The sequence below is a fragment of the Musa acuminata genome, chromosome BXJ3-6, assembly GCF_036884655.1.
Source record: "Musa acuminata AAA Group cultivar baxijiao chromosome BXJ3-6, Cavendish_Baxijiao_AAA, whole genome shotgun sequence".
Lineage (NCBI taxonomy): Eukaryota > Viridiplantae > Streptophyta > Magnoliopsida > Zingiberales > Musaceae > Musa > Musa acuminata.
In genome coordinates, this window is record NC_088354.1 from 502604 (window position 1) to 514710 (window position 12107).

A 12107-nucleotide genomic window follows, 5' to 3' on the forward strand; every position below is an offset into this window, starting at 1 on the left:
TTGTTCTATCTTTTATTTAAATAAATTTAATTAGTTTAAAGATATTTTATATATGTTTGTTTGAGAAAAACAAAGCAAACGTAGAAAAGAAATAAGAAATTATTTTTTTAATCAAAACTTAACTAAAGATGTGGAAGTTTATCGATCAAGAATATTTTCAAAAGAGAAAAATGATTTTTCAAATTAAGTCAGAAATATTATCTTTCTCAAAGAAAAGAAGATATCATATATTAACATGATTTTTATATATATATATTTTTATTCCTATGCTTAAGCATATCAATGGATTGAGTTCTTTCCCACTTTGTGTATGAGTGGCGCGAGGCCTATAGAGGTAAGGGATATTCTTGGGAGTTCTCTCGGGACAAAGCTTAATAGTTATCTTTTTATATTTTTAATTACTTTTAATTTTTATCTCTTTATTTTATCTTTTTATTTTTCTACCATCAAAAAGAAATTTATTGCTATTTGTCTTACATCAAATTCATTACTATTCGTCTTACATCAAGTGAGAAATATTATCTTCTCCAAAGAAAAGAAGATATCATATATTTGATTTTATATGATTATAACTTTCGTATTTCTATATTTGTTTTATTCTTATGCTTGAGCCTAAGATTATAATAAGGGAAAAGTAGCATATTATTTCTACATTAACCTTATGAATTTAGATTATGATTGGAAAAAGAGAGATATAGTGTATAAAACTAATTAATGTATAAAGAGAATAAATATACAAGCAACATTAATTTACATTTGGTAGCTGTTTGCAGAGGTAATTGAAAGACCCTTAGTATCAAATTTAGGGACTAATTAGTATTCAACAAAAGGTTTATAGGTTTAGACTTGTACTTTTAGAGTTCTACTACTGTTAGAGAAAAGTTTAAGGTTTTCCACATAACTTGATATTATATTAACCTAATAATCTCTCTCTTCTTCCTACTCTCATTGCAATCTTCATTCAATAATATACTCCTTCTAATTTGACGATGGTGGTGGTAATATTATCATCAATCTGCTCCATCTCCGATAGAGTTGTTTGGAATTGAAGCTATTTGACCATCATTCAATTACTTATTCTACTCGAACAAGAATTTAGGGATGAATTAACTTTGATCATCCATTGTACATCCTTGCTTTCATCTTCATTGATGACAAATGCACAACATCATTAATCATATTATACTTTCGAAAGCTTTGATCATGTTCTTCAAGTTCTAACTATGTCGAAGGCACTGGTAGGACGTCCCTTGTTAGAATGAAAGCTTCACTTCACTAGTCGAAGAACCAATCATTTGGATCCAATTAACTGTGATAGAGATGGCCTTACTCATTTGGTGACATGCACTCCATTTTTAGGGTAGACAACTATTTTGATGGACCAAGGATGTGTACGAATGAGTTGTCTCAGGTGTCTAATAATCCTTGGAATTTATTGCATCCAACTAAATAATTCTTCGTAGGTATATATATATATATATATAGTTGCTTAAATTGTTATTAATGAAGATTTACCGACTCGTCAATCTTTATAATTTATGGATATTTTTATCTAAGTTTTCAATAATCATTAGTCTGTTTTGTGATTGCAAACTCATTTAGCAAGAGCAAGAAAATACTTTTATGCTTCCAATGAAAGAAATTCTTCCAATTTGTCTTCAATGAAAGAAAATACTTCCAATGAAAGAAAATACTTTTATGCTTCCAATGAAAGAAATTCTTCCCTCAAGAAATATCTTTTCAAACTTCTTCTTCTTTTGCATATTCTAACTCACTTTATCTTCCTTTTGCTTGTCTTTTAAAAGAAATCCATATTCTGATCCACTAATTATTTCTCGTTATCATCCTCATTGTTTCGATGTTGTCGTCGCTTGTCTTCTTAATCATAGTTCTTCTCTTTTTTTCTTAAACTTTTATATATATAATTTTAGTTATGACTTGGATAACCACATGTCTCAAAATATTAAGGAGTTAGGAAAGTAGATAATATATGCTAGCTTAGGAAAGGACCTAATATATACCTAACATCTCGTCTCATGATGACATATAAATGAAACCCAAATATATGATGCAGGATATTCAAATAATGTATTTGCATAAATATTTTTAGATAAAAAAAATAGAGGCATTGGATAATAACAAATCCAAAAACTCATTATTAGAAAAAAAAAATGCTTGGACGATCTTAATCGAGGATGATTTCTTAAAAAGCTTCATTTTTTTTAATTTTTTCAAAAAGTATTTCTATTTTATTTTGTTTTATTCAAACAATGTTTATATTTTTTTATGATCCAAAAAATGCTCGTCCACCATTCTCATTGTGGGGCCTCACCACTTATAATGAAGGAGGTTGTCAATGATGGGATATAAACAGGAATAACCTTTGTATAGGAACAAATACTAGAATACCAAAATACGCAGCGGAATAAAATGGAAACACAATCAAACAGAACACCAAGATATACGTGGAAAACCCCTTCAATGTGAAGGGTAAAAACCACGGGGCAAACTAGAGATAATCCACTATGAGAATAATGAATGTACAAATCTCAATCTCTTGCCCAAAACCCTAGCAACAACCACAAGAGAATAACTGGGATACAAGGATCACGTCACTGCCCACAATATCTAAAACCTCCCAAGTAATCACAGCAAGAGCCTACTATAGATTTGATCTAACCTGAGATGAGAACACTGCTAGATGATTGAGAACAGTCTCTCTGCGTTGTCCTTGTCTTCTTCCCTTTCTTTCTCTTCCTTTTCTGCCTTGTTCTCCTTCTTCTCTTTGGAATCTCGTGGCTCCAAAGATCTGCCTCGTTGCTGCCTTTTTATAGCTTTAATCTGCCTCTAAAACGCATCCACCACACCTCCCTAATCTTAATTAGGGTTAGGTTAAGAGGGGGTGTGGGCTGATAAAGCCCACATGGGCTGAATATGGGCCATCAGCCCAACCGTCAAGGAACTCATCGACCTAGGTGAGTCGATGATGAAGAGGGTTTTAAGCCTAGGGGAGGTATAGGAGATCATTTAGAGCGATAAGAAAACAAAGGATGACATCATGAGTAGGGGCAAAGGCCATCTTGGGAACGAATGGGGAAGGACAAGTAAAAGGTCATTCGGTGGGATCTTGTAGTGGACGAACAAGAAAAGATGAAAGATATTTATAAAATTATAAAAAAAATAGAGATATTATTTAAAAAAATAAAAACAAAAGGCACCTTAGGGGAAAAAAAATAAAAAAGATAGTTTTTTTTTTGAGTTAATCACCCTTTATTTAACTCAACTAATAATTATAAAATTTAACTTAAATTATCCTCTATAAATATTTTCCACAGAAAGAAATTATTTCTTTTTATTTCACGTAAATTAACAACGGATACAATCATTGGGGCTAACAATTCGAATCATGTCAACACAATAATAAAAGATTATTACACTTCACACAGTCATACATATAATTTATTTTTTTGGAATCGAGACGTGGCAATCAATCATCTGCCCTTAGTTCACCTTCCTACAGTTCAATCTTATCTCCCCTGGCCACCCTGTGAGAGGGCTTATGTTCCCCATCTTCACCATGGCCACCACGAAGTCGTTGAAGAAAGCTGACGTGCTCGAGCTATACAACCTCACCAACGAGTCCTGCGAGCCGCCGTTGAAGAGCTCCTGGTCGGAGTGCAGCAGTCCCCGGCGAGCCACCAGGTTCTGGTAGTACCTATTGTCGAACCAAACTGGGGTCTGCAGGTCCAGCGGCGCCAAGTTGCCGTCGCCGCCGAAGGCCGGGCAGGTCTGCCTGCGGAGAGCCGCGAAGCCGGGGTCGATGTTCCGGTCACCGTAGATGTGCGGGCGGAAGTTGACGCACCGGGCTTGGCCGACGGTGTGCGCGCCGGAGAGAGCGGTCAGGTCTCGGGCGTCGAGGCCTTTCCTGGCGAAGAGAGAGATGAGGTCGGAGAGGCTCGACGAGGCCAACGGAAGGTTGGCGTTTGCGGCGAATATGCTCGCCGTCCTCGCGTCCCTGCGGCCCAGCGGCACCAACCATGTTGGTCCTCCGAGCTGCGAGCAAGACGATCACATGCATGCGTCAGTGCAAGCCGAGAGCGAAGGTTGTAATGATATGTACTGACCAAAACCACTCCATCACGAGCGGCGAGGGCTAAGATGTCGGCGCACGACACAGTCGCGTTGCAGGCAGCTTCCACGCGTGCCTTGATGGCATCAATGACCTCGAAGCCTCTCAGGGAGTTCTGGTTGCCGTTGGAGTTCTTCTCGCCGGTGAAGGTCCGCGTGTCGTCGAGAAGGACGGACGCATCGCAACCCTGAAGGAAAGATTGGTGAGAGAAGGAGGAGTAAGATTACAGGAGGAGAAGGGGTATCGTACGTTGACGAAGCAGTCGTGGAAGAAGAGTCGAAGGATGGAGGCGCCCATCCGCCTGTCCCGGAGCACGGCCTGCGCCATGACACTGCGCACGATTCCTAGTAGCTTCGGGCAGGTGCGGTCGTAGAACCTCGTCGACAGCTGGCCGTGCGCAGCGGAAGCCAGCAGAGAGAGGAGGAGGAGAGTGACGAAGGTCTTGCAGGAGACCGCCATGGCTGACGAGGAGATTGAGTTGGGATGAGGAGGAGAGGTATGCAAAGGTACTATATATATATGTAGAGAGAGAGAGGGAGAGAGAGAGAGAGAGAGAGAGAGAGAGAGAGAGCAGCAAGAACATTACAAGTAGATAGAGTAGACTTTGAACTATGATTTGGACTTGGCATTATAAGTTTTTTTGTTATTGAAGAGAACACTTCTCTCTTTGGAGTACAGCTTTGAACTCTAACAAGGACACAAAAGTACTTAAAACAAGTGGTGGTAGCTTGGAAATCAAGAATATGACATCATGTGTTTTTGGTTGATTGGTTACTTGTTTTAGTGGTCATAAGAAGAACTTGATATTGAAAAAGAAAAATAATTTAAAATTTTATTGAAAATAACTAATATACAAAAAAAAATTAATTTTTTTTTTATCATATGAGAACAATAAAAAAAACAGAGAAATGGATGATCCAAAATCAAATCCAAAGTTCCTTATATAACAAAAAAAAAAATAGCTTTTCTTATCATTTATCTGAGAAAAAGATATTGGAAGAACTAATCCAATTCTAAACACTAAAACCTTTTTTTAACAAATGAGGTGTTCGTAATGACTCATGCGGTCGATCGAGAAGTGAGTTAATTTATATTAAGCATGCGTATTATGTTTATATCTAATCTTCAGGTCATCGTAGAAAGGCTGAAAACTTTGACGTTCTTCTCTATAACTTCCGTCAGAGAACAACTAAATATGTTTTCTTCCATTCTTGAATTCCTTATCCTCCAAATAACCTCATTTACTAAGTTATTTAACTGTATTAATAATTTAAATAAGACTTATCAGCTCTAACACTCTATATCTTTGTTACAGTACTAATTAAATAATTATTTTTTTGTAATATATATATATATATATATATATGTCACATCAAGACAAATTTATTTGATCTGGTCAGCTGCAAAATGTTTCTATCTGAATATTTTATTTCTTCAATTTCGTGTTGACTTATGCAAAGTGTATTGCTCACATAAACTTAATGTTTTGAGTGCCTCCAGGATGACATGAAAGCCAAAATGGCATTTCATCATTCTCCATTTTTCTATGATATATAATTTTTTTTGGTGGATACGTCATTTGGATTGGACACAGAATAAATTTCTCGGGAAAACGAGTGGGAATTGGTCTTCTCATATGATATGATACATCTTATCAAGTAAATTTATCATGTCTCTCTCTAACTGTGTTCCTATCAGAGTTAATAATATCTGTCATCCTTTTCGTTATATATATATATGATGGAAAAAAAGAGATTTTCTGAAATATACTTGTACTATTTCTTTTTTCCTTTTATGTGAATCAAGTAAGATATAATTTTAATACTAAATTTGATATTATAAATAACTTACTGCTATATAAGCCAATTCAATAAGTTTAGACAAGATTTATGATACAAATTATTTAACAGAGAATAATCATAGGCCAACAACATCGATCTTTCTACTGAGATTTCAAATTCTCTCTCTAAACTAAACAAAATACAACTTAAATAAGTTTCAAGAAATCAAGAAAATAAATAAGTAGAAAAATAAAATCTTAAAGATCTATATTGATCAATTCAAATAGTACGGTGTCTAAATCAGTATATCAAAAAATTATAACGATCGAATCTGAATTTAACGACAATTGTTGAATCTTTTTTATCCCTAAATGAAAGTCCTTTTCTTACCTTTGTAAAGGTTTTTTTTTTACTAATCAACCAATAAGAGTTTAATTAACCCTATAGATCCCACTAACTCATGATGAGACCGCTCAATAATATCTTATTAATATCAAAGATATCAGTTATTTTAACTGATAAAAGATTTTGATAGTATATCGTAAGGTTTCGGGATCATCATTGTTACTTACCTTTTGTAAAAAAAAAAAAACAATCTTATTGATGTCAAATAACACAAAATTAAATTTTAGATTCATTTATACATTCAATTAAAAACGGTTTTGTCATGATTATATAAGCAGAAATGGATCACCCTTTTTTATTATTGACAATCTCTTACAAAATAACAAAAAAATTTGTTATTTATTTCATCAATATTATATATATATATTTTTTTTTTTTTCCCAAACCCCTATTAACATTTTCGTCGTCAACCCTACTCGTTAAGGACGGTGCTCATTGCCCCCTCCGTTGTCTCTTTGCTCACTATCAATATCGTCGATGCTCCTCTTTAAGGAGGAAGAAGAAGAGGAGGAGAAAGAAGAAACTGAGAGAGATTATAAATAGTGAAAACGTGATTGCAAATAATAATTTCTGACTTTTTTATGGTATTAGAGAACATTGATGGACTAAATTGTCCATCACAACTCTTTTTTTATATATGAATATTTTTTTCTTATTTGAATTGAAATTCTTTCAGTTAATAATTAATATTTTTACTAATTAAACTGACCAACATCTTCGAAAAATTTATAGTATAAAGATAAATAAATCAAGTACAATACTGACCAGACTAATATGTTAGATGTAAAAACATCAAGGCATCAGATAATTTACGTTGATTTTTTAATCTCTATTTATTCGATTTGATGCAACATTTTTTGGTATGTTAGACTACTTGACATGCTAATTTAACACGTTTAAATATAAAATTTTTGACTTGTTCATGATTTGACAAACTCTTTTTTTTTTTAATTTGATTTTAATAGTCCTGCATAACCCGTCAATCCATATTGAACTCTCACTAATCTTCAGAAATTATCTACGCGTCTTTGACCATTTGTACTATCATGGCCTTTCATGGTTGGTTAAAGTAATACGTATATGATCAATGCTTATTATCCCATAAGCTATTATCGAAATCTTCCTTTCCAACTTAGCCAATGTTTGATTTCTTTTAGGAGTTTGAATTGTTGGTGTCGATAGATTGTATCTTTTATTATATTATTTTTTTAAGATCTATAATCTTGGGATATGGATTTGCCATGTCGCTTTTCTTGTAATTTAGCATGTATATATATGTAAACTCCTTTTTTTTATTTTCATTTTACATGTGGCATCCAATCAATAGTTATTCGCAAAAAGGTCAGTAAAAATGTAACATCTTTTCGGATCCAATGACGAGTTAAATGTTGGCACTCTTAAAAGGAACTGAGACAAAAAGAGAATTTTGTTATATAAAAAAGAATAATATTACGAGTAGGGTGATTTACCCAAAAAAAAAAACTCTTAATATTAGGTGGTGCCTTATAATTAATTTTTATCAAGCAGTGTTTCTATTTCTAAAAATCTCGATAATACCTTTAAATTAGACTGTTTCAAACATCAGATTCATGGGCTGATTTGGTCTAGGCATCATGGTTCGGGTTCGATCGATTGACATCAAGTTGGGTTTGATCACAATAGTTAAACTTTGTTAAATTTATGAACGAATATAATGCGAATATAACTCAAGTATGAGTAAGGTATCTTCGTCAAATCAATCTAACTTCTCTAAAACTGTTAGCACATGTTTCTAAGTTATTTAGTGTCATTTTTTTAATTTTTTTTATGATTTTAGGGTGAATAATTTTTAAATATACTATTTTTAGATTGAATCAAGTATAACTCATCAATTTTTTGTTAAATCTATCCAAATTTGTCCATAACTACTAGAGTGAGATGATAATATATTTAGTATCATTTTTCTTATTTTTATATAAATTTAATATGATTAATTTAAATATATATATATATATTTGGGTTAAATTTATGATCGAGTATAATGCAAGTGTAAATCTTTGAATTTTTATCAAACTTATCCAAATTTCTCATGAACTACTAGAGTGAGAAGTTAATATGTTCAACATCACTTTTTCTATTTTTTATCAATTTAGGATGATTAATTTTTGAAATAGGATATTTTTGTGTTGAATTTATAATCAATTATAACTTGAGCATAATTCCAGTTAATTTTCATTAAATTATTCTAAAATTTTCCAAAGCTACTATCAAACTAACTAAACTTACGACACATTCTTACTAAAAAATGTTGACTCTAATGAATTCTTAAACCATGATGATCAATTACTAATTTAAATATCGAAAGAGTTTTAGTCGAGCACACTCCTATGTCATTTTGTAGGATGACTCATCAAATTTATTATCTTTCTAACACCTCTACATGAAAGTGAACATAAGTTGGATTCCAACTTGCTCTATGTGTAACCAAAATCTAACTTTTCAAAAATTTTAAATTCATACAAGATCTACTTATCAAATGTTAAATGTTTAAAAGTTCATTCGATATGTTTTCACACCTTAAATATTGGTGTATTGGTGATATACTAAGTTTACTTATGAAACATTGAAGGTGTGAAATCTTATTTGATATATTTTTGAAGATATTGATTAACTCAGTTAATAAAGATTTTGATTAATTATCATAAGATTTTGAATTCGAATCTCTTTTTTATTACTTATTCTTTAAAAAGAAATATTTTTTTTAATAGACAATGAACTAAGCAATTGAATGAATCAACTATTAGACAGACTGTCAAAACCAGTGGGCAATTGGACAAGATAACAGTCACATCTCGTTAACCTACCTCTCAATCTGTGACTACGACGGAAACACAGTACTGGAGAGAGAGAGAGAGAGAGAGAGAGAGAGAGATCGTACCTTCTTCGTTGACTCCAAGAAGCCATTCGAATGTTTCCGGTGATTTAATGAGCTAATACTTCATCAGCTGGCCGACTAACTAGCTTCATGACAGCAATGGCTCCAAGTGTTAGTAGACGAGCATATAAATGGTCAGACGAACTAAGAAAATTAATGGTTATGTATGGGTTGACTTTTATTTTCCCCCCCGTAATGCATGGGTTTCACTTTATTATGTGTTAGAAATTTAATTAAACTTATATTTTGTTAAAATGTAATTTAAATTTTATGAAACGTGAAGTTGGATGTTAGTGTTCGGATAGATTTTGCTTTGGTAAATTGCAACAACAAATGTTGAAAACTGTAGCAGCAGCAGCAAATGTTGAAGTCGACCGCAGCAAATCGGAGGGTGGCAGCAGCAAATGTTAGAAGACGGTAATGGCAAATGTAGTTGGTTTTAGATTTCGATAAGGTTAACCCTTTCAAATGTCGATTGATCTCCGATAAATATGGGATGTGTTTGTGAGAGTGCTTCTTCCATGTAATTGATTATATTTAGCCTCCCGATCCTTGACGTCTTAATAATTATAAAAATTAAATATTTAGGTTCATTTATCTTAATTACGTTAGTTTTACCGACGATATTGATGGTGACGGATGGCAGCACCATTGGCGTCAACGTCGATGCAATTTCCAAGTGACCATTTTGTCGCATTGCATCTATGTCGGCACTCCGTCATCGCGGAATCGAAATTCGTTGCCGAAGCCATCGCGGAGATCCACCACATATTGAAGTAGGATCGAGAGATGCACGACCCCCTCGCTGACGCTAGTGTCGTGCCCCTCCTTGCCACCTGCCTCATTAACTACCACCACTCGTCCACGATAGAGGCCTAGGAGAACGCTTCTGTTGCCCTCCTCAACCTCTCCATCTCCGCCAGCGAGGTGCTCATGTGCACCCCGGGCATCCTCGATGCCCTCGTCGTCGCACTCCACCTCTCCCCCACACACCACCACAACCCTTTACAACCTTCTTTCCGTCGAAGTATACTGCTCCATCATCAAGTTAAAGAAGCCTCTCATCGTCACCATCATGGACCTCCTCGAGGTTCCCGACATGTCGATTAAGTCCATCAAGGATGCGCTCAAGGCCCTCTTCGACATGGCTATCTACCAGCTCAACCGCACTACCCTCGTCGAGCTGGGTGCCATGTCGCCCCTCTTTGCACTGTGGTGAATGACGGGCAGAGGAGAGGCTGAAAAGGGTTACAACGGTGACAGTGTTGAGAATGCCCAAGGTACACATGAGAGCCTTGCGGGTGGAGATAGAGAGGTTGAGGAGGACAATGATGACATTCTCCTTGGCCTTGGCCGCGAACGAGTGGTGGTTGAGGAGGAGGGTGACAAGGAGGGACATAGCGTTGGCGTCGGTGAGGGGGATGCGCATCTCCAAGTCATGCTTCGACATGCGACGGATCTCCACGATGGCTTCAACAATGGACTTTGATTCCATGGCGACAGAGCACTAACGCAGATACAAAGCGATGAAAGAGTTGCTTAGTAACTACATCGATGTCGACGCTAGTGATGTTGTCGTCTGCCACCGTTGACATCATCCGTCATTACCAATTAAAATATTAAAATTATTTTTTATCTTTTATTTTTATATTTCTATTGATAAAACTAACGTCGTAGAATAAATGGATTTAGATATTTCACTTTTTAAAATATATGGCCCAGAATACTAAAGATAGCTAACCCTTCCATGCCGATCCACTCCTTCACCGATATATATTATGAGAACTCTCTTTCCCAACATATTTTGAAGAAAATAAGTTGGTTTAAGAGCTTATGTAAAGTTGGATGTTAGTCTTAGAAGAGAGCATTCGAAGGTTTCCAAGATGATAATTTTTTTTTGTTTACGAAGGATAAATAATGAAATTATTACATAGCTAAATTGATAAATACTTTACTATATAATCATACCGTGAGTTGGAATTCGGCGTTCCCCGTCCGCACTTTAAAAAACATAAAAATGGTGTAGATGGCAGATTTCTATAACAGAAGATGACTCGAGAAGTTAAATAACGCAAGACATAGTTCCAATTTAAATAATAAACAAGATAATATAGCGATCATTTTGTATAATAAAAATAAGGAGTTTAATATTTTTGATATAAACAAGATAAAAATCCTTCATGTTGATAAAAAAAAATAAAGGTTATAAAAATGACAAAAAAATCATGTAGATATATATATAATTAAAGATAAGTAGAGGATTTTTTTGTGAGAATCAAGGAAATAAAAGAGAGAACAGAGGTAAAAAAAAATTTGTAATCAAATAACAGTAAACAAATAGCACGAATCTATAATCAAATAATAAGAAATTACACTAGCTTTCGCTCAAATAAAAATTCTCTCAGATGAAAACCTTGTACCTCCACGTCTAAAAGTTGAACAATGATTGGTCCAAACAAACAGCACCAATTCAATAAATCTATGTTTCAACATTAACATTTGTTAATCCAATAACTCTCACACGATTCACATATAATATAAAAAATACTTAATTCATTAATTGGTGCAATAAAAATAAATACATAATAAAAAATTATACATATATCAAATCAAATAAAACATTTGCTCTTTCATCCATGTTCTTGATTGATAATTTTTTTCAATTCTTATTGAATAATAAAATTTTCATTTAGAGTTAAAATCCTCAATCAAGATTCGGAAACTTCAATTAAAATCAATTTTTAATTTATTTCCTTTTTCTTATCTGCTTCATTTTTTTATTTACCTTGAATAATCTAAAACACTATACTAAACTGGAAACACGTTGTCAATGTGCACAAAATCTCTCAAACTAATCAAATTTATCCAAAATAAGATA

The 12107-nt window shown here is 33.9% G+C and overlaps 1 protein-coding gene across 1 annotated transcript; it reads right to left on the reverse strand.

Moving 5' to 3' along the window:
* Window positions 1–3335: 3335 nt before the first annotated feature.
* Window positions 3336–4623, reverse strand: LOC135639978 (peroxidase P7-like). Its single transcript, XM_065154036.1, has 3 exons — window positions 4379–4623; window positions 4125–4316; window positions 3336–4053 (listed from the first exon to the last, which is right to left on the reverse strand). Exons 1-3 carry the CDS (start codon window positions 4586–4588, stop codon window positions 3502–3504), a joined length of 954 nt encoding a protein of 317 aa, XP_065010108.1. The 5' UTR covers window positions 4589–4623; the 3' UTR covers window positions 3336–3501.
* Window positions 4624–12107: the final 7484 nt, after the last annotated feature.